The sequence below is a fragment of the Aythya ferina genome (assembly GCF_964211825.1).
Source record: "Aythya ferina genome assembly, chromosome: 11".
NCBI classification, from domain to species: Eukaryota; Metazoa; Chordata; class Aves; order Anseriformes; family Anatidae; genus Aythya; species Aythya ferina.
In genome coordinates, this window is record NC_140307.1 from 713,400 (window position 1) to 740,489 (window position 27,090).

Here is a 27,090-nt window from a genome sequence, read left to right on the forward strand (position 1 = left end):
GCCAGTGCTCTTCATGCTTCATTGTCTCTCCCAGACTCTGCGCTCCCTAGAACATCATTTGTTCCCAAGAGGACTGTGTCCATAGCTTTATGCTTTGGCCCTCACTCACCAGAAGTATGTTCCTGTAACAAAGGCCACGCGGCATCACATAGGAGGTCCCTGTGTTCTCCGAGCAGTGAGGAAGCAATGCCTAGGGGCAGAGGTATACAGCACCCCTTTGCCTCGGGTGCCCTCCCACTAGTCTAGGTTAGGCACACGGTTTGAATCCCAAGTGTGCTCGGCAGTCTTTGAGGACCTGCTCCTCTACTGACTTCTGTAACGCCTTTCTGCATGCCATATTCCTGACCTCCACAACACAGCAGTGGTGGTGCATGATCAAACTGTGCAGTGTGCGGAGGAAGCACGCCCTTCTATTTAATCCTGCTGCCCAGTGTTTGCTAGTTGTACCCGCAGAAGAAGCACTTAATAATCTTTCTTATTCATCTCCTACATATTATTCATCACTTTAAATACCTTTATCACGGTCCTTCTCCCTGTCATCTTTTCCGAACCCCCTTGCTGTCTCCCTGTACCAAAGCCACTCCACACACCTTTGATCACCCCCCATTTCATAACCTTCTCATAAGCCTGTGATGAGAACTGCAGCATTCAGGAAGCAGAAGCACAGAGAGAATTCACACATCGACAATACCTTCCATTTTATTAGTGCAAATTCATACACTGACAATACCTTCCATCATTCTTAATTTCTGTCCTAACAATACCCTTTATTCCACTTTCCCCACCTTTTCTTTAATACCCGCGAGGATAAAGGAGACGTTATCAGAGATTGCTAAGAGCCCACTGTGTGTGTGGTGTTGCAATTGTTTTCTTTCTCCTGCATGCATTACTTGACATTTATCAAAATTGAATTCCTCTGCTGTTCTATTTACTCAGTTACTCGGTGTCATGAAATTCAGTAACCCTTTCCAGTCGGCTTCATTTTTGATTACTCTGAAAAACGATGCTTAACTTCCACAAATTATATTGCCCTGTTGTTCAGCGCTTTTTTCCCCCTCAGATCCCTTATGAATAGGTGGGAAAAGGTCACAAACTGTTGTGTCACTAGTAAAGAAACTCCTAAGTCCATTCTTCCTAGCTTTTCACTAATTACTAATCCAGGAGCAAACTTGTCCTCTTTATAGCTTACTGGTTTAATTTAGGAAAACTTCACAAGGAATCTCAAGAAAACTTTATTAAATTCAAGCGAATTGTGATGATCGAATCACTGATGTTTCCCGTTCCCCTGACATACACCTGCACCCCAGCTAAAGTCTTTGAGGAGAATCTTCTGTAGTGAACAGAAATACAGAATCTTTTCTGTTACAGCCATATTTCAACTCAGCTGCTTCTTTTGACGCTTTCTAATACACGTGAACGTTTTCCATTCCTTTGGAAAGTTTATCTTCAAGATCATTTTGGTCTGCCACACAGTATTTCTACATTTAACTTGACAGATTGCTTTTTCTATTTTCTTTGTTTGGACACAACTTCTGTTTCTTAGGAAGATAGCTGAAAACTTAAAATAGCATCTCCAACTGTGTTAAAGTACACTTATTTCTGAGATCCTGCCAGTGTTTTTGATAAGTGACCTGCCCCTGGGCTGGGCTTCCAATACTCTGTCTTGAAAGAAACTCTGTATTATATAGAAACGTTATATCCCCCTAAACACTTTTCTTTTGACAAACCCCGATTTGCATATCTCCTCTTTCCAAAGTTAAGCATTACTACTGTATATTTTGATATTTTTTTCTTTGTTTCTGCAAGGATGCTAAATTTGAATACTTTATGACTACTCTTACAGAGCAGTTCTTAAGTAGAAAGATATAGGAGCATGTAAGGTTTTGATTCGGTCATGAGCAATTTTTCTTCTTAGCATCCTTCAGTTCCTCCAAGGCACGTATGGTGTTTAAAGCTTAGCTGTGCTCGCTTTGTGTCTCACAATGACAGCTATGAAGTGTGTAACAGGCAATGGATCTTTCCATTACCACTGTATTACGGTGAGGTCAAAGAAGCCAAGATAAACCTTTCTGAAGGACTATCCAAGCTCCCGGGCAGAGGTTGAGCTGAAGATGCCAACAGATTATTCCAACACTTGGCGTAAGATCATGGTCAAACACTAGACCACAGCTCGGGAAGGCTGGGCAAGAACACAGCCATTCCAGCAAGGCACAGAACAGACTAGGACTGGATCACGGGGCCTGAAATGAAATGCAAATTAATCGGAAAACCGCTTGCTATTGCCTCACCTCTCAGATATGCAAAGGCAACCACAAAAAACGTGCACAGGCAGCTCTCCCCCAGGCTCACAAAGCTCCCTGTTGCCAGGGAGATCACTCGCTGCCAGCTCTGCAGCGGAGCCAGAGAGGGGAAACAGTACTGAGCGGTAGATGAGGAGGAACATTTCTGAGCAGACTTCTACAGGTCGGTGAGAGTCACTGAGTGTGAAACCCAGACATAGTTCCGGGCTCAAACTGATGTTTAATATTGTATTTATGTCATTTAGACGAGCACTTCCCTTCTCACAGCGCCCAGGTTTGCATAGAATTAGTGTACCAGAAAGAACGAGCTTAACAGAACAGACTCGGAAACCTGTGACTGGCTTTATAAAATTTGCAACAGCAGATACAGACCGTGAATCTACACCGCCATCTGCAGAAAGCAGCTTGGCAAATTGAGATTAATTGGCTCCCCACGCAGCCGCAATTACGAGTGCCAAGATGCAAATGCTGGCGTGCGAGATAGGAGCTGGGCACGGCACCCGATGGAACGACAACGCCGTGAGGCTGCCCAAACACCGCTATCGCAGCCGACAGACCCTGTGCCACGTATGCTGTACCATGGGAAACATTTGCTTTTATGCTTTATTTCTTCAGCCTCATTCTTTCTTCTTCCTCCTCCCAGTTGCCCCAGGGACCCCGTTGTTTCCCCCCATTCTCCCAACACCTCTAACAGCCCCATGCCACTAATGATGAGCGTGGTCACAGGGCTGCTGGAGGGGCGCAGCACCACCACTGCTTAAATCCCACTGCAAAAGGGGATTCTCCAGAGCTTAAAGCCGTGTGTGGCTCCCCTGTCACCCCCTCGCCACGCTAAGGCGACGACCCCGGGGGCAAGACGGGCTCGGGGCTGGGGCTGGGGCTGGAGCTGGGTCCCCCCTCCCTCAGCCACAGCAACACAAGGGAGAAACGAGGCGGGGGGAGCCGGGCCTGGTGCTTTACTGGAGCTTTGATCACAAACCGGCGGGCGCTGCCCTCACGGGGCGCCTCACGGCCCTCAGCGGGCTCCCCTCACACCCCCCCTCAGCCGCCAGAGCGGGCGGCGGCGCTGTCGCGATAGCCCGGCCGTCTCGCGAGAGGGGCCGGGCGGCGGAAGCGGCGGGGAGGGGCGGAGGGGAGGGGGTGGGCGGCGCGCCGCCAGCGCGGCTCCGCGGCCCGTCCCCGGCCCCGTCCCCGGCCCCGTCCCCGGCAGCGCCCCGGTCCCCGGCCCGGCCGGAGTCGGCGCCTGGGAGCCCCGGCAGCGGGGGCAGAGCGGCCCCGGCCGCGGTTCCCCTCAGGCGGAGGCGGCGGCGGCGGCGAGCGGCGACGCCCCCGCCCCGCGGCCTCCCCCATGGTGGGCTTCGGGGCCAACCGCAGGGGCGGCCGGCTGCCCTCGTTCGTCTTCGTGGCGCTGCTGGCCGTCATCGCCGTGCTCGCCTTCAACTGCTGGAGCGCCTCGTCCCGCCAGGCGCTGCTGCGGGAGGAGCTGGCCGAGCTGCAGAGCCAGGCCCAGCGCACCGAGGTGGCCCGCGGGCGGCTGGAGAGGCGCAACTCGGACCTGCTGGGCAAGGTGGACTCGCACAGAAAGCAGCTGGAGCAGAAGGAGGCCGACTACAGCCACCTCAGCAGCCAGCTGCAGGCCCGCGACGGGCAGGTGAAGCAGTGCGAGGACAGCAAGGTACGGCCGGGGCAGGGGGGCAGAGCTGCATTAACAGGGGCTGCGGGCCCGTTGGTGCTGAGAGCCGCCAAAACTCCGTTTTCCAGACGTCTCCTGTTAATTTTTTTGTTGTTAAATGCCTCCTGGGTTTGTTCAGTCGGTGTTGAGCGGTCAGGGAGCTGTGCAGAGCCTTAAAAGCAGAGCCCCAGCTCGCTGCTCCACAGGGCCGGGTGTCTGTGCGGGTGCAGCACCTCCAGCTTGTGGCTGCGCCTCAGCTCCCCTCGCCCGCCGGCCTCTGGTTCTGCTGCAGCCAGCGTGTACGTGGAAAAAAAATTGTGCTGCTGACATAACGTGTCACTGCTCCTAGCCACGCCAACAGGAAACTCAGCCTGCCCTGCTCTGTGGACGTGGCCTGGGAATTCCTTTCCTTGTGGAAAGGAGAATGAGGGAGTGCATCAAGTTTCCTTGGCCTGCTTTCAGAGCTGTTGCCCTGAGTTAAGAGGAGTTAAGCCTGCGGTAGGGAGCAGACAAGTTCTCTTTTACTCAGCCATGTGCATGGCAGCGTGTGCTTCATTTGCATACAGTTCATAATTATAGCGTCTAACTGAACACTTTATCACATTAGAATTTATGGAAATACCACCCTGTCAGGCTTATCACTGGCTGAGTTTGTTTTTCTGGCCATTTAATATCATACTTTTAATGAGCAGGGTAAGAAAATGCATTTCTTTGTCACAGAAAGTAAACAGTTACACGTCTTAATCTAATTATCAGGAAGTAAGTTGGGAGAACTACCAAGTCTTTCAAGTTGTTTTAGTTTGTATCGAAGTTATGTTTTTTTTTTTCCTGCTAGCCATTAGCACTAAGCTATCGTGTGTTCAACAAACGTGATTTCTTTTTAATGGATTTTTTTCTGATTGGATTCCTGAGAGATTGGGATAAAAACCCAGATGAGGTATGTAATGGTAGATACCAGTGCTCTCCATTGGAAGTAAATACAAATTAAACGCGTTGTGACGAACATATTGTGACGCCATAAAATCTGCTTTAATCTATGAATAAGTATTTTACACAGGCATGAAAGTATTAGTCTGTGGCAAGTAAAAGAAGCTGAACTGGTGTGCTGGCATTAAAGCTGTTAGGTTTGTAACAAAGGTGATTACCCTTGTAAAAGACAGAGAACTGGTTACAGTCTTCTAAACCGATGTGTTCTGTGTTTGTTTTTAATTGAGCATTAATACCCAAATAGTGAGGGTAGGTAGGGTTAGGTGTTCAGTGTCCTCTCCAATAAAAGCAAGCATCCACAAATAGTAGTGGGTTGAAAACACTGGGGGTGTCCATCACAGCACCTAATTACGTGCTGGAACTCCTTTCCTTGGGTTCTCGTGGATACTAAAATGGTAAGAATTCATGGCTAGCACTGTGCTGCAGGACTCCAGGAGACAAAATGCCAGTGAAGGTCAGGGTGCCTCATGAGAATCACTGGAAGCCCGCTGATGCAGAATACAACTGGAGGTGCTGCTGAGCTGCGTGTGCTGACCGCTTTGTTCTCTGTGAACCTGGCTGCTCTGGGAATGCTTTCGGGCTGGCATCTTGCAGGGCAGAGCAGGAGGGCAGCAAAAGAGATGAGACTAATGAACCTCACAGTTATTTTTATTGATGTATGTTTTTTTTTCGTAACCAGTCACTGGCCATTTCTTTTCCTCCTCTTTGAGCTACTGTCATGTTTTGAGTGGCTTATATCCTAATTTAGCGTCAATCAACTAACTAAAAAGCTGAAAAACCTTTAAGTGACTGTAGTTTAGAGAATGAAACAGTCAAAAGATCTGTTACTGAAAAAAATGCAGAGTACAGATAAAGCACCTGACCAAAAGACTTGACTGAGAACTTTTTTATCTTGGAACAGAATTTGGCAAAGATGTTCTTTGAACAAGCTATTCCAGTGATCCCAGCCCACTAGTGGAATATGGGAGCTATAATAAAGCACCAACACTGGTAACTCCTGGGCTGTCAGGAGATCACAATAGATCTAGGTTTGTTTCATAGCAAACTTGTTTGAAAGATGCCCCTCTGGTGCCTGTCACAGCATCAGTTCTGCTTTGTGCTCCTTCATCTTTATAAGAGGTTCTTTGGTGGTCACGCAAATCAACCGTGCATTTTCCAGTGCAGAGGCAACCTGAATTTCTTCCGTCAGCTTCCTCCTAGGTCAGTGATATCTGCAGCCGAGCCCAAACCCCTGCCTCTCTCCTCCCTCCCTCTGCACGCATAACGAGCCAGTCACACTGCACCAGAACGTAGATCTGTCATAAGAACGAAAACCAAAGATAATAAAATGGCTTCGTGTCTTGTTTTTAAAAAAAAAAAACACAAAACCACACCCACAAAACCCACACACGCTCAAAGTTTGAACTGCGGTAAGGCGGCACCTGCTGCTCACCAGGTGTGAAAGCTGAGAGGCAAAGGAGGAAACTCCTAAATGTCTCTAGAGGCTGCCATGAAGATGACCCCTTGAAATGCAGCTGAACGTTTTATTTTGGTGCACTGGAAGCTGGAGAACAACTGATTGTAAATCTAGTTCGAGCCGTTCTTTACCCACTGTATTTAGGCCTTCCAGAACTACAGCCTTGCAAATCTCACAAAGGTACTGTAGAACACCTTGAGAAAAGAAAACTTTGGTAAAGACCTTGGTAAAAAAGAACACCTTGGTAAAGAAAAGGAGCTGTGGCGGAACGTGGCAGTGATCAGAAGCTCGGATTTTGAACAGCGATTGGTAACATCCACGGTGGAGGCAGCAGCTATAAATCACCCTCTTTCTACTAACGAGACCTGGCTTCTTGGGAATTCCCTTTCCCTGTCACCCCGTGGTGGTCGCTGGGCCCTGGAACAAAGCGGAGAACTCTTGGGGAGGCAGGCGGCTGCAGTGGCTCACAGCATTTGGGAGTCCTGAGCCTTTCATACTTGTTTGCAGCACACCAGGAGGATGCATTGTTCATAGTTTTACACATCCCTTTGCTGTCAGCTCAGTAAAATGATTGAATGGCAGGAATTCGTGGTGGAGAGCTCCCAGATGGCAGCCATCCAGCGTGTAGGGGTTCGTATCTCTGTGTTTGCTGTTGCAGCTCTTAGGAGCACGCCTTGTTCATTCCAAAGCTGTGCTGGGTGTGTAACACATCCTTGCCCTTTAGCCAGTGCCTAGAAGTGCTGCTCAATGGGATGAAACTGTCGAGTGAAACGTCCTCAGAAGCAGCTGGCTGGGTTCCTTTTTGCCAAAGCCTGTTGGTGGCTCCTCAGTTTGCAAGGGTGTACTCTGCAGCAGTGGTGGTGAGTGCCTCCTCCTACCTCCCCGCGTGTTCCTGATCATTAGCATGACAAATACCGCACCTCGAGGCTGTGGTAATTGCCTGATGGAAGCACTGGCTGTTCTGAAAAAGGCCCTGGACAATTCCTAGTAGAAGGATCATGGAACTGCGGAGCACAGCCCCTTGTGCTGTCAGTCTTTTAAGGAGCTGCGGTGTGCTGCTCCAGCGTGTGCCACAGCAATGCATGGGGAATGCCCAGGGGCCTGAAGCGAGCCAGAGGGGTACAGACACCTCCTGTGCTGCTTCAGCAGGCAGTTCGGAGGGCGTTTGCCCTAGAGAAAGAAATGACTCACAGGGAAATACGGGTGGATGTGTACTTGTTTCATGGGGAAGCAGTTACCACCTGTGTTCAGTCCTGCAATAAATGTGTAGACGTAAGCTCCGGCGTGTCTATAACTTTATTTTCTTTATATGAAGAGACTGTTACAGTTTGGACAGCACTGGAAGCGTTGCCTTTGCATATAATTAGCTCCAGCAATTTCTTTTACGCTTCCCAACTGCTCTGGAAAGAATCTGAGAAGCCACTGAGAAATACGGACGGTGCAAGTGGGTCTGGATTCCAGGAGGACACAGATCTGAAAGAACTGGGCTTGTGCCATGGTTGTGGAGTGGGTTCTCTGCATGTGTAGGTGGAACAGATCCCATGAATCATACAAAGCTGCTGCTGCTTCTGTCCCTCTGATTGGGGACATTTGCTGTCAGCTAAGCTGTTTGGGCTATAAATCCTGTCACTTTTCTCTGAAACTCAAAATTGTCAAAATGAAGGATTGTGTGATAGAACTGATGCTGTCTATCTACAAAGTCAAACTCCTGTTAACAGAGACAGTTCCCCCTTTACGGGTCAGATGTCCCTGTACCCCGTTAAGCCTTTGTGTGGGGTGTCCTGCAGAAAATCCCCATTTCAGCAGGTCTGGCGTGGCTGTAGCTCCTGAAGTTGTAACCGCCCTGGGGCAATCAGAGCTGGAGTGCCTCTCCTATATAGAAAAAAAAGGCAAACACAGTCACTGACACGGTGTTAAAGAAACAAAAGGTATGAAAAAAGGGAAGCTGGAGGTGGGTGGAGGAAGTCCTAAGGAAGGAAGGGCATTCGGCTGCGTTTGTTTTGGCAGGAAATGCAGGTAACTGGCTTGGCACCCAGGGGGAACACAGCAGCCTGTGTGCATCCCCTCCAGGGCTGCGTGCTTCCAACCTGCTGTGGAGTAGGAAAGGGAGCTTCTCAAAAGCAAAGACAACTGGATTTGAGATGGCACCAAAGCTGTGTGTGAAAATACTGATGGCCAAGCTTTCTTTGGTTTTTGTTGGTTTGTTTGCTTTGCCTTTTTTTAAGTTAACTGCATGCAGTCTTTGCTGCTCCAAGAGGTAGTCCTGGCCTTGTAACCCAGGAATGACGGCCCTGTCTCAGCACCCTTTTGGAGTTATCCTTTACATCAGTCATGAAACTACAAAGAGAAATGATGACAGAATCCGTGTTGCCTGATGGTGGTCATAGATATTTTTTTTCACCCTTTCTCAGTACGCTCTCTATATCTGCATTTTGCCTCTGTTATTTTTGTCTTTGTGTAAGAGCAAGAGGAAGCATCTTTCCTTGATGACTTTGTGTACATGCATTTCTTACTGAACTGCTATTTTTTTCCTTACTAAGAATACCAAATTAAAAGCTGTTGTGGAAGTCCACTGCTGTCAGCTTCTCTCTTAAAAGAATAATTTGTGATACAAGTTTTACCTAGCATCACATTAAATATTTACTTTAAGCATACATAAGGTGAAACATTGTTTTTGCTTATGATGCTGCTTGCCTATTTTTATATACTTTTTCTATACTTAGGTTTTGACGCTGGGAATTCACGGGCCCTTTTGCAGTATCAGAATTCAGTGTGTTAATTTTAGCCCTGGCAAAATCTGCTTTTTTTTTTTTTTTTTTCCAGAAAAAGGCAGATTTTTTCCTTCCTAGCAAAGCCTAAATATTTAAGTTGATGTTATCACTTACAGATAACTAAATATACATTATTTATATTTGCAAGAACTTTTTATATGTCATCCTGATGATTCTTTACACATTTTCACAATGAAAAAAGAATGAATTCAAATGTACCTCAGTCTTTACAGTCTAAACTGTGTAAACCCTCTCTACTTTGCCAGAGATTTCCTGTATTCATATAACTGTTTCTTCCTTTCAGATTAAGCTGCAGAACAATATATCATATCAGATGGCAGACATACATCGTTTAAAGGGTAAGGAATTTAAGGCCAAACTGTGTTTTTGCAGACTGTGAAGCTGCATGTTTTGTAATTGGTGAGGTACTGCAGAATGCAGCTTAAATGAAAGATGGAATGATGCTTGGAAGATTGCATAATCTGAAATTTCATGATGCTCGTTGGTTACCTAGTCTGGCTATAAGTGTAGGGTTGGCCCTCGCAGACTTTGCTCCGCTGGCTGCAGAAGGATGGTGTGTCCTGGCACGGCTTGCTCCCAAGATCCTACAGCTGCTTTCGTGACCAGCTACGCGGTGCAGTAGAGTTGGATCAGCAATGCTGTGATACTAATGCTGGGTTAGAAGAGGACCAGAAAGCATCTTTTTAGGCTGTTATTACAGACATTGTAACCACGTCTGTGTATCTTACTGTGTTGGTTTTGGAGAAACCTAGACCAGCTACTGCCAAACTTTGTACGTGCCTGCAGACAGCATACTTGACACTTCTGCCTGTAGCTTTAGAGCTGCAGCTTAAAATAGTAGGGAGTTTAAACACTTATTTGTATACTTAAAAGCAGGGGGAAGAACCTTTAGAACAGTTCCTTGTGAAGACAGGAAATGTACGATTTCCATGGATGGTGTGAAAGTACCTCTTTTTACATTTATTGTGGAAAAACAATAACATAATGGAAATTTTGCGTTATTCAGAATAACAGATTTGTTTCAGAAAATTGGAGAAATTTTCAACAGATAGGTGAACTAGTGTTTTGTAAGTTTTCTGAATGAAAAGGTAAAGAACAGTTCATTTTCTTTTAGTTTAAGTCATAGTATCAGAAGATTTGTTCTGTAATCTGTATTGACATCTGGCATAAGCAAGTTGGCATCTTTTTCAAATTAGTTAAAGAATCTTTATGTAGAAGAAAAAAATCGAGAAAGTTTTTAACTTATGTAGCGATATTAAAAGTTGTATCTGCCACAGGGCATTTTTTTTTGTTACAGCTGTACATTCATGTTAGTTTTTGCTTTTTGATCTAGAACAACTCGCAGAGTTACGCCAGGAATTCATTCGTCAGGAAGATCAGCTTCACGAGTACAAGAAGAACAATACTTACCTTACAAGGAGACTGGAGTATGACAGGTATGTCCTCAAGAACGTTAGTAATGGTAGATTTGCGTGTATGTGATAAAGGTCCATTAAATAGCACAAATTACTCATATTCCTGTTAATCCTCAAATTTGAGCGTACCCATTCATGATGGGACTTTGACTCAGCTAGTCGTTTGATTTTGAAGTTCTATTATTAAAGTTGAGATCTTAGTTAACAAATATGTGGAAGAGTTTATTCAACAGCATTCTGGAAGCCGGTAGGGTTGTTAATTGCCGTCTTCCTAAAAGTGTAATTTATTGAACTGAAGTTGAAAGCATTACGTAGAATTGGAATTTCAAGTATGTTAAAGAAGCAAGGAGAAAAATTACTCCTGAAGCCCTAGGGAGTGCAGAAGATTAACACAGAAAATGTTTTAAACTTTCGCCAAAAAAAAGTATATACCTGTTTCTGTGTGTGCTCTGTAGAGTATTCGCAGGTTTGTGGGAGATGAGAACTTTGTGAATTGTGTGGATCTCTCTGTGGCTTGTTAGAGAAGTTGGGACATCTAGCTGTGTCATTCAGATCTTGTTATTTGAGTTGGTAGCAGTAAGTGATAGTAGTAGTTGTGCATCTTCTGTGTTGACAGCCACGGAAGATGTATTACTTTCCAAGTGGAATAAATATGTGCTGATGACAGATTAACTGTGAAGCTTGAATTTTCGGTTGCTTTCCAGGTTTCGGAGGAAATGTCTTCAAGACACGTTTGTTATCTTGCTGTTTTTCTGCTTTGTCCCTATTTTTTTCCAGTTCTGCTTCTTTTTTTTTTTTTTCTGTATTCAGTCCATTTCCATTCCACATGCCTTATTCCACATTGAAGGTTTTTGGACAGACTATTCTAGTTTAGGTTTTTGTTCCACTTCATTTTTCCCCGTATTTTATTTATGAGAGAGCAAATATAACATATAGTATGAACCAAATGAAATATGACTGATAACGCGTTTCTAATTAAGTCTCCAGTGTGGGCAGCAGATCAAGGAAATGAGACTGCAACATGAAGAAAACGTAAAGAAATTAATGGACCAAATTGCACGGGAACAAAAGGTAATGCACGATTACATTTCTTTGAATTAGAAGAGCCCAAAGTCTGCAGGTTCCTAACTCAGAAGTTCAGATATATTGGAGGGCGTGCACGTTTCTCCTCTAACTTTTGGTTAAACGTGGTACTGAGCAGCCCTAGGTGGATATTAGTGTAAGGCCATCTGCACGTTTTGCTGTCATTGAACTGAGCCTTGAAGATGAGGCTTAATTCTTTGGCCTGCTACAGCCTTCCTGCATGACACCACCACTCCGGATTTTATTTTTTTCTCTGTAAAATGGATATTGCTTTGTAGCTCTGCAGGGTAGGATCTGTGTTCTTGTACAGGTTATTGCAAAGGGGAGCTTGAGCTCTGAGGCCTCTAGTGCTAATGTGATACAAATATCAACAGTGTTTAAATGGTGTCAAGTGTGCAATTATATGCTGCAAGCTGTCAGTAGAGTGTTAGCCTCTTTCCTACAAACAGATGAAATAATATACTTTTCTGAAGACTTCTGTTCCTTGTTTAGTCTCTGTTTACAAGCATTTCAAATAAGTCAGACTTCAAGTAGATTCCATTGAGATCGTCCCTTAAAGCTAGAATTGTTTTTAAGTATGTGACCTTAGGTTTAAGGCCAATGATATCTTCACCAGTCTGTGATGTGTGTAAGAGCTGAGTTGGCCTTCATTCCTTTTACCGTAGTAATTTTCTCTGTGTGCCCATGTAGTTTTGTTTATTTATAGATTACAAGTGGTATCTTCCTGCTAGAGGCAGAATGCTAGCAAATGTAGCGCCTATGAAAACAACTTTCCAAGGTTATCTGTTCTAGTGCAATTAAAACTAATGTGTTGTGGAACGGTAAAGGTTTCCGTTCTATTCTTTTGGGCTAACTCTGTTATTCACAAATTATGAATGGTTCAGCTGTTGTACGTATGCCAATGTAAATGTTATACAACCATGAAATATTTTACATTTTATGTGTCCAGAATCTCAGCTCCTACCCTCCAGAATGAAATTCATATGTAAAGGAATTCTCTTTTTGCTTAGATGATTATCTAATTTATAAGTATGATTTTGCTTGCCCAAAGCAATCTTAAATTTGAGAGAGTTTGTTAATGAATGTTCAGGGATATGCTTCATATTGTTTTCTTATTAATTTGTTCTAACAGGCCACGCAGAAAATTCAAGCCAGTAAAGATACTGAAGTAAATCCCAATAGTGATGACCAGGCAATATCTAAGACTGTTACAGAGACAGAAGATAAAAATGCAGAAAAGAATGAGCAGCCTTCAGATCATGTTGTAAACGGCAAAGGTATTTCCTTTTTTTGTCAGTTGTGATAGATAATGAGCCAAACATGTTGCGTCCTTTGCTGTCGTACAGAATCATGTGTTTCTCTGAAGCAGAGCAATGTGTTATTAGACTTAGATAACTTGATTAGCTCCGTGTCACTGTACTAAGTTAGAGTTTACAGGTATCTATAGTTTGTCGTGTCCTTTTTCTGGGTCCTTTTGTGAAAGCAGTTTCTTGCACAGTTTTGTGTTCATTTTCATAGTTTATTTGGCATCTCCCTTCCTCAAGTGGCGAGTTGTGATCTGGGGATTGCCACTCCACTCACTGTGAAATTTGTCTTGGGGTGAGCTATTGGGGAAGGGGCTTGCTGCAGAACAGGAATATGCACAGAGAAAGTGGTTCAAGGTGAGGAGCACTGAAGCCACTGTGAGAAATCTCCAGCTGGGTAACTGACCAGGAGCAGTGGGAAACCTTTTTTTTATGAGCTGTGCGGGAGACCCAGCAAGTAATTAACATAATTGTTTCCTGCTGCTAGTCCATTCCAAGAAGTATATGGGTTCCCCTTGCTTCTGCTTCTTGTACTGCTGAATCCACACCTTTTTGTACTGGTTCAGTGCCTGTTCCAGCAAGCTTCTTGAAGCAAACTAGAGCAGTGCATCTGTTTCCCATCCTTTTCTGAAGATTGAACTGACTGACTGACTTTGGGATCAGTGCTCCAAGGCAGTCTTGAGGGACTTTGCAAAACAGCGTAAGAAGTCTTGTAGTTGCATTAGCAATGTGGGATGTTTTCTGTGGATGAAAGACTTTTCTGGTCTTGGAGCCTTCCACAAGAGGGAAATTCAGCCTTAAAACTTAAAGGTTAATAAGGCAGAACATCCTATTCTTGTCTTACAGAGAAAATCAAAACAGGAGGAGATGCAGGCATGCCTGAAATAGAAGATAATGACCCTGCTAAGGCTGAAGATACTCCCACGGGTTAGGAGAAATATTCTAATACTTTCATGTTTGGGTTTTTGATGTTATATATTCTGCATAAATACTGTATGTTTCATAGTAAATGCAAAGTTTTAAAATTTGCCTGTGATAGTAAAGTTCAAGTGGGGTGTAAAATGTTTTTTTTTGTTGTTTTTTTTTTTTACTGTTTGTTACAGATTTGAATTCTCAAAATTGAGCACCTCAGTGCTTCTAATAATTTTTCCAGGAAATCTTGTATTTCATATTTTCATCTGTGATTTGAAAACAAAAAAAGAATATATTTACAAGATTGTCAGAGGAAGAGCTGATACATATTCACGTTTCATGTTAAGGCTTTTGTCAATGTGTTTTATTTTAGCTTTAAAGAAGCCACTTATTTCAGCTCCTAGAAGTGATGGTCATCAACCTGTTATAAATCTTCCAACTGAACAGCCCCATGCTCCAAATCTGGCACCAGGTAAAATTCTTATTAGCAGATGTGTCAGCATTTTGCAGCAAAATTTCTGATTTGTATCTGCTATCGTATCATGGACGTTAGGTGCACATGGCCAGCCTTTTATTCTTGTTTGATGTTGTTACAAAAAGGAAGAACAACTATTGATATCTGTTGCATACAAGATTACTACAGGCTAGTCTTAGTCTGGCCTCCTGAGGTGGCTGGTTACATGATCTCTTCTTCCTCCACACACACATGGTAGTTTTGGAGCATTTTGACCAACTTCAGCCAAATTTGACAGCTAGAAATTTCAAAAGTAAGTGCTTCAAGATTCCTCCACTGGACAGAAGAGAGTAATAGAAATTAGTACACCTGCTTAGAGTACTAGGTAGAGCTGCAGCATACCATCAGGAGTCGATTGAACATCTACTTGGAGATTAAGCAGTGGTACTACCACTTGCTCAGTGGCCTCCTGTTTCTGTTAACAGCTAACTTTAGGGTGATGTGTGGGAGGTCTAGGATGTGAGAGAACTAGAAGTGCTGCAGAGAAAGGGTTTGGAAGAATTGCAGTTAGAATAGACACAAATCCATATAAAATATGTTTAAAATTACTGCTTGTGGATCAAGTGACTTTGTATTAATGTCAAGAGAACATTAAGTTATGGCTGCTCTGTGCTTCAGGTGGCATGTTCAAATGCTGTCCTGCTAAAAAACAAAACTATAACATATGCATTGTGTGTTTACGACATGATCAAACAATTGGAAGAGTTTTTTTAATAAGTTATGCCCGTTACTGGTTCTTTTGAAAAGAAGCCAGCAGAAGTATTTCTTAATTTCTTGCTTTTTGTAGTGGATAGATAAGCAGATTAGAATACCGACATCAGTGAACTCAAGGTTTGTATATGCATTTAACGTTTAATATTCTAAATGCCAAGGCTTTTAAATATTTCTTTTTGTTGTTTTGAGGTAGCTCTCATTCTGAGTTTTATTAATGAGAAAATGTGAATATGGCAAGTGAAATGCTTGTTTTGTTGAATTTAGGAAGAGTTTATCAAGAGAAAGTTACCATAAATTTCAAGGAGACCAGGGTTTTCTGTATTCCTTGGCTCTGTAGTCCTGTCATTCTGCTTTTTATTTTAACATAACTTCTGTGACCTACTGCCGTAACCTTCTGATCAGATTGTAGCTCTTGAAACACTTTATGTTGCTTGGTAGATTTTTGAATATGAAAGCAGAATCAGCAGGAGGAAAAAATTATATAAGTGAATTATTCAAGGCTTCATCAAACACTTAAATATTTACTGAAAATCAGATCAGAAGCTAACAACTGAATATTGATTATTTATTAAAATGTGATGAATTATCTTTTGCAGTAGCGTTAAAACCATCTTTTGGAACCACATAAGCACTGATCACATTTCCTTATTCTGTAGGTTTGCATGGTGCCAATGATGGAAATGTTGATACTGTGAAAGAGATACCTCCAAATTCTCTTCAGCATTTAAGTTTTGGAGAAAATATGGAAGGTCAGAAAGAACACAAAATTGAAGCTGACCATATAAAACTTCCAAAGAGCAAAGTTGGCGACTTGCAAAAGATGAAGCAAAGTAAGTTGGTCCATGTCATATACTTTGTTTTATGTTCTATCTGTTCTATTACTGCCTGTTTGGAAAACAGGAACCACAAGAGCAGGTGGCCTTCTGGAGAGGAAGCCTGAAAAGAAATGCAATGTTGGGCTGTTTTTAAAACAAACAAGGAAAGGCATGCCATAATGTGTCATCTTTCATATGTATCCAATCAGTACAAAACCCGTTGCTTATAGGAATTTAAAACATTGTAGGAAACTACGACACTTTAAATTGATCGTTAATTTAAGAGTTTTGGTACGTGCATGATAGAGTGACTTATATTCACATGGTTACTTGACTTACCTACGATGTTTTGGACAGTATCATAAGAATTCAGCCCTTACACAGGGGAATTTGTAGTATATGTGTATTGGCCAGAAGTTTGTTCTGCATGAGGAAACCTTCCAGCACCCTTCTCTTCCACGTCTGCCCAAGGAAGAATTCTTCAGGCAGGAGCAAATCATGTATTTGCTTATTGTGTATGCTGGTAGCAATACTGCAGGGGCTTAATAGGGCAGACAGCAGGTAAGATTTGCACGGGTCTGTGTGCCGTTGTTTTTGAGATGCATCTCTGCCTTGCAGCTAATACCATAACATTGGGATATTGGTATTTCCTAGAGTGTTTAATGTAGCATCTTTCTGCCGTTGTTCCCATAATAGGAAAATTATTTTCAAACTGTTTTCTTATGATCTCAGTAGCAATACTATGCTCCTATAATTTATGTGGAGGTGGAGGGGGACATCTAAAAGACTAGGGTGGGATAGGTGGGGGCTGGATATCAACCTGCTGTTCCTGGAAAAAGTTCATTAGGGCAGACTTGAGTTGTTTTAATATCACTCTTGGATCTTTCTGGTGAAGTGAGGGTGTTTGAATAACTCAATAAATGAATGTGATTCAGTAAATAATGTACAAAGTTAACGTGCAATTTGCTCAGTTTTTCTTCCACTATGTGTGTCCTGAGATTTGCAAGACTGTTTAGTTTATTGAATGAGCTTCTTGAGAAGATCCTGCACTTGTGTGAGTGACCACAGCTGAGAGGATGGACCTTCATACTTCAGTTGTTGACATTTTTAAATGGATTTCTGTCATCCTTAGTAATGAATTAAATTCATTACTAAGGGGGGGGGGGGCTTTGAGGCAGGAACAGTGAATGAAATGTCTCTGTTGAAGGCTGTGGATACCCGAGAGTCAGTAATTATCACTGATCAGTATTTTCCCTTTCTCTTTGTGGTAACTCTTACTTGCAATAACTTGCATCGTAATGATACAGCGAAGGAGAGGATTTCGCTCTGTCACAGATTGAAATGAACTAGTCCAGGTTTCTAGAAGATTTTATTTAGATGATTGATCAACAGTGGCCATTTGGAGAGGTCCACTGGTGCTAAACTCATCCCTCTGGTACAGAGGAGACCAGCTCCAGCACACACACATGTCATTGTGGACAGTTGCATGGCTGGGGTTTGGCAAAAATGCTAAACCCTTAAAGCAGAAGGCAGGTGCTATAGTGAAGGAGCAGCTGCATCCTGAAGCTGAGCAGGAACCCGAGCTTGCCAGGGCTGTCCTGTGTGCTGAGGTGTGCTGTGTGCAGGCTCCAGCACAGCAGGTCTGTGTTGGTTTGCTGCATTTCCTTGGATCCTTCCAATATTTTAGCCTTTCCTTCTATCAGCTTAAACTTAATTGGTACTTTCTTGCTATACTATTTCTGTATATCTACAGGCTTGTTTTTTCTATAAGTTAAGCACATTCAGCTCTTTTCCCATAGCTCATTTTATATTTAATGGGTGAATTGCACAGTTCTGCCTGTTTGTATAAGGCAGAGTCCAAGATTACAAGCAATATTAGCAAGGGTTAGTTAATTACAGAGGTGAAGAGTGAATAATGTATCGCTTCTCACTTATGAACAGATCAAGTTTCTTCTTACTTATTTTGTGGAAATGACCAAAACTTCTGTCTCTCTGCATTTGAGGTGCGTTAGATGTGTTTCTTCCGCCTTTCTTCCTCATCTGGATAAGCACTTGTCCTGGTTTTATCTGGGGTAGAGTTGGTTTTCTTCTTAGTTGCTGGTACAGTGCTGTGCACTGGGCTTAGGATGAGAGTGGTGCTGATGGCACACCTATGGGTTAGTTGCTGCAGAGCAGGGCGCACACAGAGTCGAGGACTTCTCAGCTTCTCACACTGCCCTGGCAGCGAGGAGGGAGGCTGGGGCTGCACCAGGAGCTGGGAGGGGACAGAGCCAGGACGGCTGACCCCAGCTGGCCGAGGGATGTCCCGTGCCATAAGGTGCTGTGCTGAACAGGAAAGCTGGGGGGGTTGGCTGGGGGTGGCACTGCTGCTGCTTGGGCTGGGCATCGATCAGTGGGAGGTGAGCAACTGCACTGTGCATCACCTGCTTTGTGTATTTTATAATTGTTATCCCTTCCTTTTCTGTCTTACTGAGCTGTCTTTATCTCAACCCGTGAGTTTTACCTTCTCTTCTGATTCTCTGCCCGTACCACATGGGGAAGAGGGGAGTGAGCAGACGGCCGTGTGGTGCTGAGCAGGGTTAAACCACAGCAGCAGTGTGTCGTTGCTTCTGTGCTGAATTTTCTACGCTGCCACAACCAGTAGTTACCGCTGTTTTAAGACAGAAGTTCATTTTCACATCTGTTCATTGTAACCTCAACCTGGTTTTTAATCCTGATGCTGAAATCGTGTTCTTTAACTTCTGTGTTTGTTTCCAACACGAATCGCTTAACATCTGCCTTGGCAGACTCTTTGCTCAGTTCGTTTCCAGTCTGTCCAGATTGTATCTCACTGTAATCCTATTTTTTTTCATTTATACCTAATCCTCCAGACTTGAATCCTCTGTGGTCTTGGTTTAGTGTCGCTTTCTTTAAGCAATGGACAAGCAGACTGAATTGCTGTGGACTTCAGCATATCTCCTTAGTATCCCATTAAACAAGGATCTGAGCTTGATGTTATACCTCTAGTCTGTCATTGGTACTTGGTTGGCTGTCTGGGCATTTCACAGTTCCAGCTAATTATGGTTCCTGTATTTTTCTAGTTTATTGCACCACTGTCTGGACCAGTTCTTAATTCTCTGGTGTGAGACAGAAATGCGGAATTCAGGGCACTTCGAAAACTTCTAAAGCTCAACAGGAAACTTATTCGTTAGGTGGTTAAAAAAAAATCAAATCAGAGGTGCAAGGCAGATCTTTGTTAGATTTTTACCCTTGATAGTATGATACACACTTGGTAAAATGATTTGCTGTATACAAAGTCAGAAATACATTGCTCAACGTACTGCTCTGTTTTTGTATAGAAAAATTCCAGTCCTCCTCAGGAAAAAGTCCAAGTACAAAGCTTTCACTGTGTGCTCTTCAGCATTTAAAAGAGTGAAGCCTATAACAATGAAGATTTCACAAGACAAGTTCCGAGTGGTCGAGTACATCCTTTTTCCACGGAGGTGTTCCATAAACAGCGTTGTTCTCCCTCCTGCCCGCACTCTCCCTTCTGCCCCTTTTCCTCCAATCAAAACTACTACAGACAGCCGATAATCCTAACCTGCAGTCTGCTTTCATTTGGAAACTTTCTATTTCTTTCCTCTCTGCTTCTGACTTAATCCTTTGCCTACTTCGCAGGCCGATTCTTTGATGAGAATGAATCCCCTGTTGATCCGCAGCAGGGTTCTAAACTGGCAGATTATAATGGGGATGATGGGAACGTGGGTGAGTATGAGGCAGACAAACAGGCTGAGCTGGCTTACAATGAGGAAGAGGATGGTGATGGTGGAGAAGAAGACGTCCAAGGTGAGCTTGGGCCTTGTCTCCATCCCATTGTAATAAAATCCACGCTGAGTTTTCTTGTTGAATTTGTGTAAAGCCTCACTACTAGCTGATCAACAATTTCTAATATGGAATAAGTAAGCTTTAGGCAATTTTTAAAATTTGGTCTCGCTTTCCATTTGAAAGCAACGCTACAGCAGTTCTCAGAGTGCTTCAGTAGCTTACTTGAATTGTGTACAGTTTTTGCTAGGAAAATCTTTTCCGAAATTTGAAATCTCTTGATTTTCTAAACACCAGAATCTGGTGTACAGCTAGCTGGAATGTAGTCTTCGACCTTACTAAAGCAATTTTCAAGTAGAGAAGCGTGGCTTTTTGACTACTGCTTATTTTGTCACACCTGCCTAGAGGTGGCACACGGTGGAGTCTCAGTTACCGATTCTCAGTGTAATTTTTTGTGCGTTGTACACAGATTCAACAGACTTCTGGTTTTCCTTGTTAACCAAACCTCAGAACTCATCTGGTGTTAGCCTAATACCTGTATACGCATGTTCACCGCCTCGTTCTGCATGCACTTCAGAGTATCACCTCCATTGCTTGTCTGCCGTGTGTCTGCCACGTTGTCTGTCATTCTCCATGTAGCTGTTTGGAAATACCTCCTGAAGGGCTTGCATGTCTGCAGGGTGGAAATGTTTAAGCAAACATTTATTGCTGATTAAGGAGGTAATGCAAAATAAAGGGGGGGGGGGAAGTAACTCTGAAGTTCTCTGTGTCCCCTGATTTTGATCCTTGTAACGCAAGCTTTTTAACTGGTAGTTTCTCAGACAATTTTTTCATTATTGTTTTAGGCATAATTAATGGAAAAAGCTGATAAAAAGCACCTAACTTCTGTGGGCGTGCATCTAGCTATGCGGTGTAAGCATTTTTTGGCTAGGCTGGTAGTTTGAAACTCACGAACAAGCAAAAGAAAAGTGTGGATCAGAACCCTGGGCAATTAATTAACTTACTGATGAAAATGAAAACTGTGCTCCAGATGATGTGGTCTGTTTTGTTACACTTTTTGCTCAAAGCTGTAGCAGGGGATTTTAGTCACTCTTGATTACTCATGTCTGTTCCTCTGGATGGGTTATTATGAGGTTGTAAATTGCTCGTTAAAGCCAGCTTCCAAATGAACGTACAGAAGTACAGGCGGCCTCTTGCTGATGATGTGCCATGGATGCAGGAGACTTGCTGCTAACGATTACGATTCTGTCCTGGGAAGGAAAGTGGGGTGTGCTGTGCCTGGCTGTGTGCCCACCCTGTGCTCTGCACATCCAGGCAGTCCTGTGGGCACTTCTTGGTTTTTTGTTTGTTAGTTTGGTTCCCTCTAGCACGCAGCAGATGCCCGGCTGCTCACCTGCCTGCGGCTCAGCACTGTCCTGGGCAGCCGCTGCCCTCGTGGTGCTGCCGTTCCCCTCCTGCTGCCTCCCAGCCCAGAGCGAATATCCTGCAGGTGGTAAACTGCTCCCAGGGCCCTGAAGGGCACCCTGCGTGCCTCTTACAAATGGGTGGGTCCGATAGAGTATTAAAGGGTAGAAACTTGTTCCAAACCACAGAGGTTGTGGTTACATCGCTCGCTATGCAAGGGAAGTTTAAAAAAAGCTCCAATTGAAAGTGGTCTCAAAACTTTCACATTTTGATGTGACACCTCGCAGCTCACTGCTCTGCTGGCTTTAAATGTGGGCTTGTTCTGACCAACCCCTCTTTATATCCGTGTAGATGTAATAGATTCTGTATCTTGTAGTAAAGATTGAAGAGTGGCCTCAGGAAGCCTTTTCCTGAATAGTCTGAGCAGCATACGTTACAACCTAATTTTCCAAACCTTTCTTATCTTGTTTCCTAATGACTTGTTCCCGTGCAAGTCAAGCAGCCTGGAAGGTGGAACTGCCAGGAGCAGCGTTTTAGAGAAAGTCTGCATCAGCTTGTGCACTTAGTTTGTTTGTAGAGGAGGAGAAGGTGGAATTGTGGGGATTTTGGAGGAAGGGTTGGTATAATTGGTCAGGGAGGGAAAAAAATGAATTTCTGCCGAAAAAACTATTAGGAAAACATCACATGGCTCTGCATTAGGCTAGAACAAAGCATCTGGCATGTGCAAACAGAGCAGTTTGGTTAAACATGTTTTTCTGTTGCCACTAGAAATGTGTGGGCCTTCTATTGAAATTCTCAGAGAAAAATACACAGATCTGGGAGGTGTGCTCACGTGGATGTCAGTATCCAGTCTGGCATCTCTTACTGCAGTTCACCTGCTGGAAATGCAAAGTGATACTTCACGTGTTGGCTTCTGCTGTAGTAGAAGTGTGTTTTGTTTTGTTTTGTTTTTGTGGTGGCTGGGTGGTGAAAGATGATACAAATCAAGTGATAGCCACGTGCTTTAGTAGTAGTTATTACCAAACAAAAGCATGTCACATAGATTAACAAGACTTTTGCTGGTGGGAGTAGGTTACTATTGGGCACCTGCCTCACTTGCAGCCTGATGACCAAACTCCTTGTTGAAGTGTTTTAGAGCTTCAGACAGCTCGTCCTCAAGTAAAAGGCTTGGTGAACTTGTGGAGAAATGCAACTGATGCCAGTGACTTGAGCTCTGCTTTCCCTTCCTGTGAACAGGCATATTTCCTGAATATAAAGAGACATCGTGAGCTTTGAAATGCAGCAAAAGCTTAATTAAAACCAACTGAACTTTCAGGACTTTCTGATTTATTGAGGGAAGAAGGCTGAGGACCCACAGAGGAGATACATCAATTATGGCAGCTAGGATAATCTATTTAAAGACATCTCTTTCAAAAACTATTGAAGTGAATTTCCTTGGCTGATTCTGTTTGTGTGTGTGTCTGTGCATGTGCTACAGTAAAGGGTTACACTGAGGATGCACAAGTTTGGGGTTTTGCTTTTAATTTGTTGATTTTCCCAGAGGCTTAAAACCCCAGGAAGAGGTCAAGAAGTAGCACAGAGTGGTAGAGAGAGAGACGGTCATTCAGGGTCTGAAAGATGAGCTGGAACATTTTCATCCTTCCAATCAAGGACAAAGTAGAAACTCTGCTGTAATGGTGAACCAAACGCAGCTGGAAGAGATGTGGCACCCCCAAATTGGCCACTCTGCATCGGCTGCAGGACTGCTTACCCTGCATTGCCCCTGCTGTGCTCTCATCCCTGCTGCTGTGTATTTCCTGGCTGAACTACGCATTCAGGAGTACACGTCTTGGCTGGAGGGCTATTTATTCATCCTGTGGTGGCCTGACAAGATGGATTTCTTTCAGTTGGGAAGAGGGGTGGTGAGGAACGTGTTGCTGATTCCTCAGCAAGGCTGAGAGAGAGATCACAGATCTCCATTGATAAGAGGTTTGGAAAGGTAGAGGGCTGCTTTTTACGTTTTTAAGTCTGTTTTCAAATTTTCCACTCAAGCCTGAGATGCAAGATAGCAGAATGTAAAAATGGTGACAGCAAAGTCAATTTGAGCATTTGGTTTAAAAAAAAAGCCTTCCCTGAGAAAGGTGCCACATGATAGAAATGGGAGGATACCATTTTTCAAACCTGGCAAGCAGGTGGGAAAAGCCTTACCTTACTCCTTTGCGATCTATTCAGGGACCTGGAGGAGAGTCATAATGACTTCTCTATGCAAGTTGCATGAGGTACTCAACATTTTTGTAAAATCTTACAGTGTTTTAACTCTAGAATGGGTTAAAAGTTGGTGATACAACTTTTCATAGTAGTTGACTTTGTGGTTGGGTTTTGGTGGGAGAGTTTGAAACGTTTAAAGGAACACTCAAATTACAGTAGTAAGTTTAACAAGTTCTACGATCTCTTAAGTCAATAAATCTGTGAAACACAGTTGTAATAAAGCCAAGGATATTAAATAGTGTGAAGTCACAGTTTTTCAGAGGGGACAACTCCCAAAGTGCTGACAGCTGGACTTGTAATTGCAAGCCCATATGCCTCCTCCATATTTCCCCTGATGACTTCATTCCCATAACCAGACAAAGCCGATTCAATGTGCATGTAGAAAGCGCATTCAAATATCTGTTTCAGTAGTGTCACATCAGATTTGGTCTGAATATTTCAATTGCAGATGATGAAGAAAGAGATCTACAGAATGACCTCGTCGATTACGGCAAGCCACGCTTCGGTGATGGTGTTCTTTAAAGCTTGAATTAAACAGGAAATGGAGATGAGAAGAGATCTCAACTGAAGAACTTGAAGTGCTGCAAACTGAACCATTTTTACTTCAGTGTTTCATACTTTAAAAGAAACTGATAAAAAAAAACGATAAGTATACTCAAAGTTAGTGAAATAACAGAAGGAAGCGGTTGTGTACATATGTACATAGTTGTACTATTGCAAATTGTATTAAAACTACATTTCTGTTGTTACATTGAGCCAATTACTTAGACTGTACCTTACCTGTAAGAATCTTTTCATCTGAAACCAGTATTATAAATATGGGCTGAGCTGTTTCTGCAAATTAGAAAACTTTGTAAACTGGAGAACTTGTACAGTTTGTATCTCATGTAACAAAGACACTGTGGAAACAATGTACAGCCAAAGGACTCCTTTTCTACAGTAATACCTGTATGAGCAAAAATACTCCGCTTTTCTCATGAGTGCTGTGTTTTTGTATTTTGCAGGTGAGCTATCAGTTGAGAATGAAAACTGAATGTTTAAAAAAGTTGCTCCTTCCTTAATGTAACTGAGGAAAGATACGACAGTGAAGTAGTCCTCAGAAGCAAGTACCATTTTAAGTCTAATATACAGTGACCAAAACTCATAGCTACAGCTGGAAATCAGTGAGAGTAGAATTTCAGTAATTCGATACATCCTGAAAAAAGTTGTTTAATATCTTATTTTAGAAGGTAATATAGATAATTCAACACAGCTCGTAGGAAATTTTTGTGTACGTGTTAAAAAAAGGGCAAGTGTTATAGTGAGAAACAAAGACAAGTTTACATCAGCTTTGTAGGAACTTTATTGGAAGGAACACCCCTCCCCTCAGTAAGTAAGTTGTAGCCACCATTTCACTGTTTCGAGAGCCTCCATCCTGCGTCACACTCACTCGAGTTAATTTACAATTTAATACTTTGATACAGATCTCTCTCGACATCTGCCACGTTCCATGTTTTGTGGTTCTATCTCAGACGAGTTTGTAAGTTAGATACTTTTTGTATTATGTGTTTAAGCACTTTCTGAATTTTATGGAAATGATTCAATTGATGTACAGTAGAGGAAATTAAGGTTATTAACCCAACCTGCTTCTCCAAAAGGGCTACTGTGAAAAGAAATTATAGGACCTTTGACGTGGGTGATTGTACTTTATCTCTGCACTCAGGTTCCAATTTCAAATAACAGCTAAGGTTTGCTTGATGTCATTTCAGTGGACCTATTAAATTTCAAAAGTTGTACTTTTTTTTTTTTTTTTTTTTTTTAGCTATAGGGATATTCTTCTAATGAATCTTCAGTATACAAGAAATAAAAATTTCAAATTCTGGTGATGCATCTCAAGGGTTTTGTTGTTTTGTTTAAGGCTTGAGCTCTTCATTACATCATACTTGTGGGAGGCAGATGGGGGGGATAGCCCTTTGCATGGTGTGATATCCTTTCAGTTAAAAATAAAATGCTGAACCTGCTCCGAATTAGACACCGTACTAATACCACACAGTAAGTATAAACCTGTACCAGGATCCTAAGAATAGCAGTCTTCAGTAAATACTGTATTTGAGCACTGCAACTTTTTGTTTGTCTTAATGTAATTTCGCCCTGAATTAGGTGTTAACTTGATTCTTCTAATGAAAGCAACGTATATGGGTTCTAATAAATTAAGTTGTTCAAAGTTTGTGAGGCTTTCTGGCTTTTTTCTTTTGCAGCAAAAGCATAAGTCAAGGTGATTTTGACTTTTGAGAGTTGGATTAATTGGGGCCTTCACCAAAGCTGAGGTATTCTGGCACACCAGCAGTGGTTACAGCTGTTTGATAAAGGCCAACTTCTGGGATGGGGCTTGAGGTAGAGAACTCACTACGTGACCTGAATATGACAAAAAATAAGCTTGGAAGGCAGCAGAAGCATACGTTGCCTGGAACTTTTTAAGCCAAGAGTGAGCTTCACGTGCAGTGACTACAACTGCAGAACTGGCACTGAATAAAAATGCTGAGAGGCAGGTGCTTATGTGGACACCTGGACCATTTTCGGGTAGATTCTGTGGTCATACCCTGACTCCTAGGACAATAAGGAGTGTTCTTTCCCTGTAACACGATGGGGTTACCTTATCAGAATTTTATTTTTTAGCTCATCATCTTCAAGAATGTCAAACCTTCCAGTTTATTTCTTTGACTCCACATGAGTGTGGTGCTTTTGAAAACACTGACCAAATACCCCTCTATACCAAAAAGCAGAATATTCTGCTAGTGCTCAGGGATCATTTTAGGGAGTTTACTACTGTGGCTGACCTTCAGAGTGACACGCAGAATTCTTTAATATGTTTTTTTTCTGTTTATTCTGATTTTCCATGAAACCTGGCTACTTTTACATACTACAGAATTACATTATCCAGTACTTTTAAGCAAAATTGTTAGATAACTGATGTTTAAAAATAGATGAATTTGATAATTACAGTCCTGTTAAAACTATTGTATGCATAATCAATTTCTTAGTGCATAACAACTTCTTTGTTTTCTTGTACGCCACAGGTCCCATGTTCAGATTCTTTAGATCTTCTGATAGCAAAATGAAACCACTCCTCCTGCCAGCTTTCTATGCCTTGCTGCACCATTGCCCTTTTATTACCACACCTCACTTCTGCCATGAATTGGCCTGGAACAGACCACGTACCTAACAACCCACACCAGCATTGCAGGCTTGTTTGAGCAAGGCTTAGTTTGTAGGCCAGCACTGAGCGTATGTCTGCAACAAATTATTTGTCATATGACTTCTCCAGTGACTGAAGCATAACAAAGAACTCCGCTCTGCTTTTCCCCTTCCTGAAACACCCCGTGTCTGCAACCACACTACTTACAGGTTGAAATTGATCGGGCAAGAGGAAGAAAAATTCCTCATTCTGTTTTAGTAAGCTGGTAAGATGCCAGCCCAGATGGCCATTTGGCCTCATCCAGTACTCTTATTTCTTGCATTTTTCTATCCTATTCCTTGAGAAACTGATATTCAGTTTCATGGCTTCTTTCATAATTGGCCAGGGAATCCGTAACGCAGAAGGGAAAAACACAACAAAGTTATGAAGGAGAGACATGAGAGCCTGTCCTGGATGAAAGTTTTCATTTCTGGCTTGGTTGGTGGCTCCTTGGCAGGAG

General features: G+C 43.0%; 1 protein-coding gene across 2 annotated transcripts; it reads left to right on the top strand.

Annotated features, from left to right (window-relative positions):
- The first annotated feature begins 3,436 nt into the window (after positions 1–3,436).
- Positions 3,437–25,622, top strand: GOLM2 (golgi membrane protein 2). Of its 2 annotated transcripts, XM_084531566.1 has the most exons (10): positions 3,437–3,975; positions 9,491–9,545; positions 10,541–10,643; positions 11,603–11,693; positions 12,838–12,982; positions 13,856–13,936; positions 14,295–14,393; positions 15,806–15,979; positions 19,622–19,789; positions 23,865–25,622. In XM_084531566.1, the coding sequence occupies exons 1-10, from the start codon at positions 3,649–3,651 to the stop codon at positions 23,936–23,938; spliced, it is 1,317 nt and encodes a 438-aa protein (XP_084387692.1). In that variant the 5' UTR covers positions 3,437–3,648; the 3' UTR covers positions 23,939–25,622. The 2 variants fall into 2 exon arrangements, with proteins under 2 accessions (XP_084387692.1, XP_084387693.1); XM_084531567.1 differs by lacking the exon at positions 19,622–19,789 and having other exon boundaries at positions 3,439–3,975.
- The last annotated feature ends 1,468 nt before the right edge of the window (positions 25,623–27,090 follow it).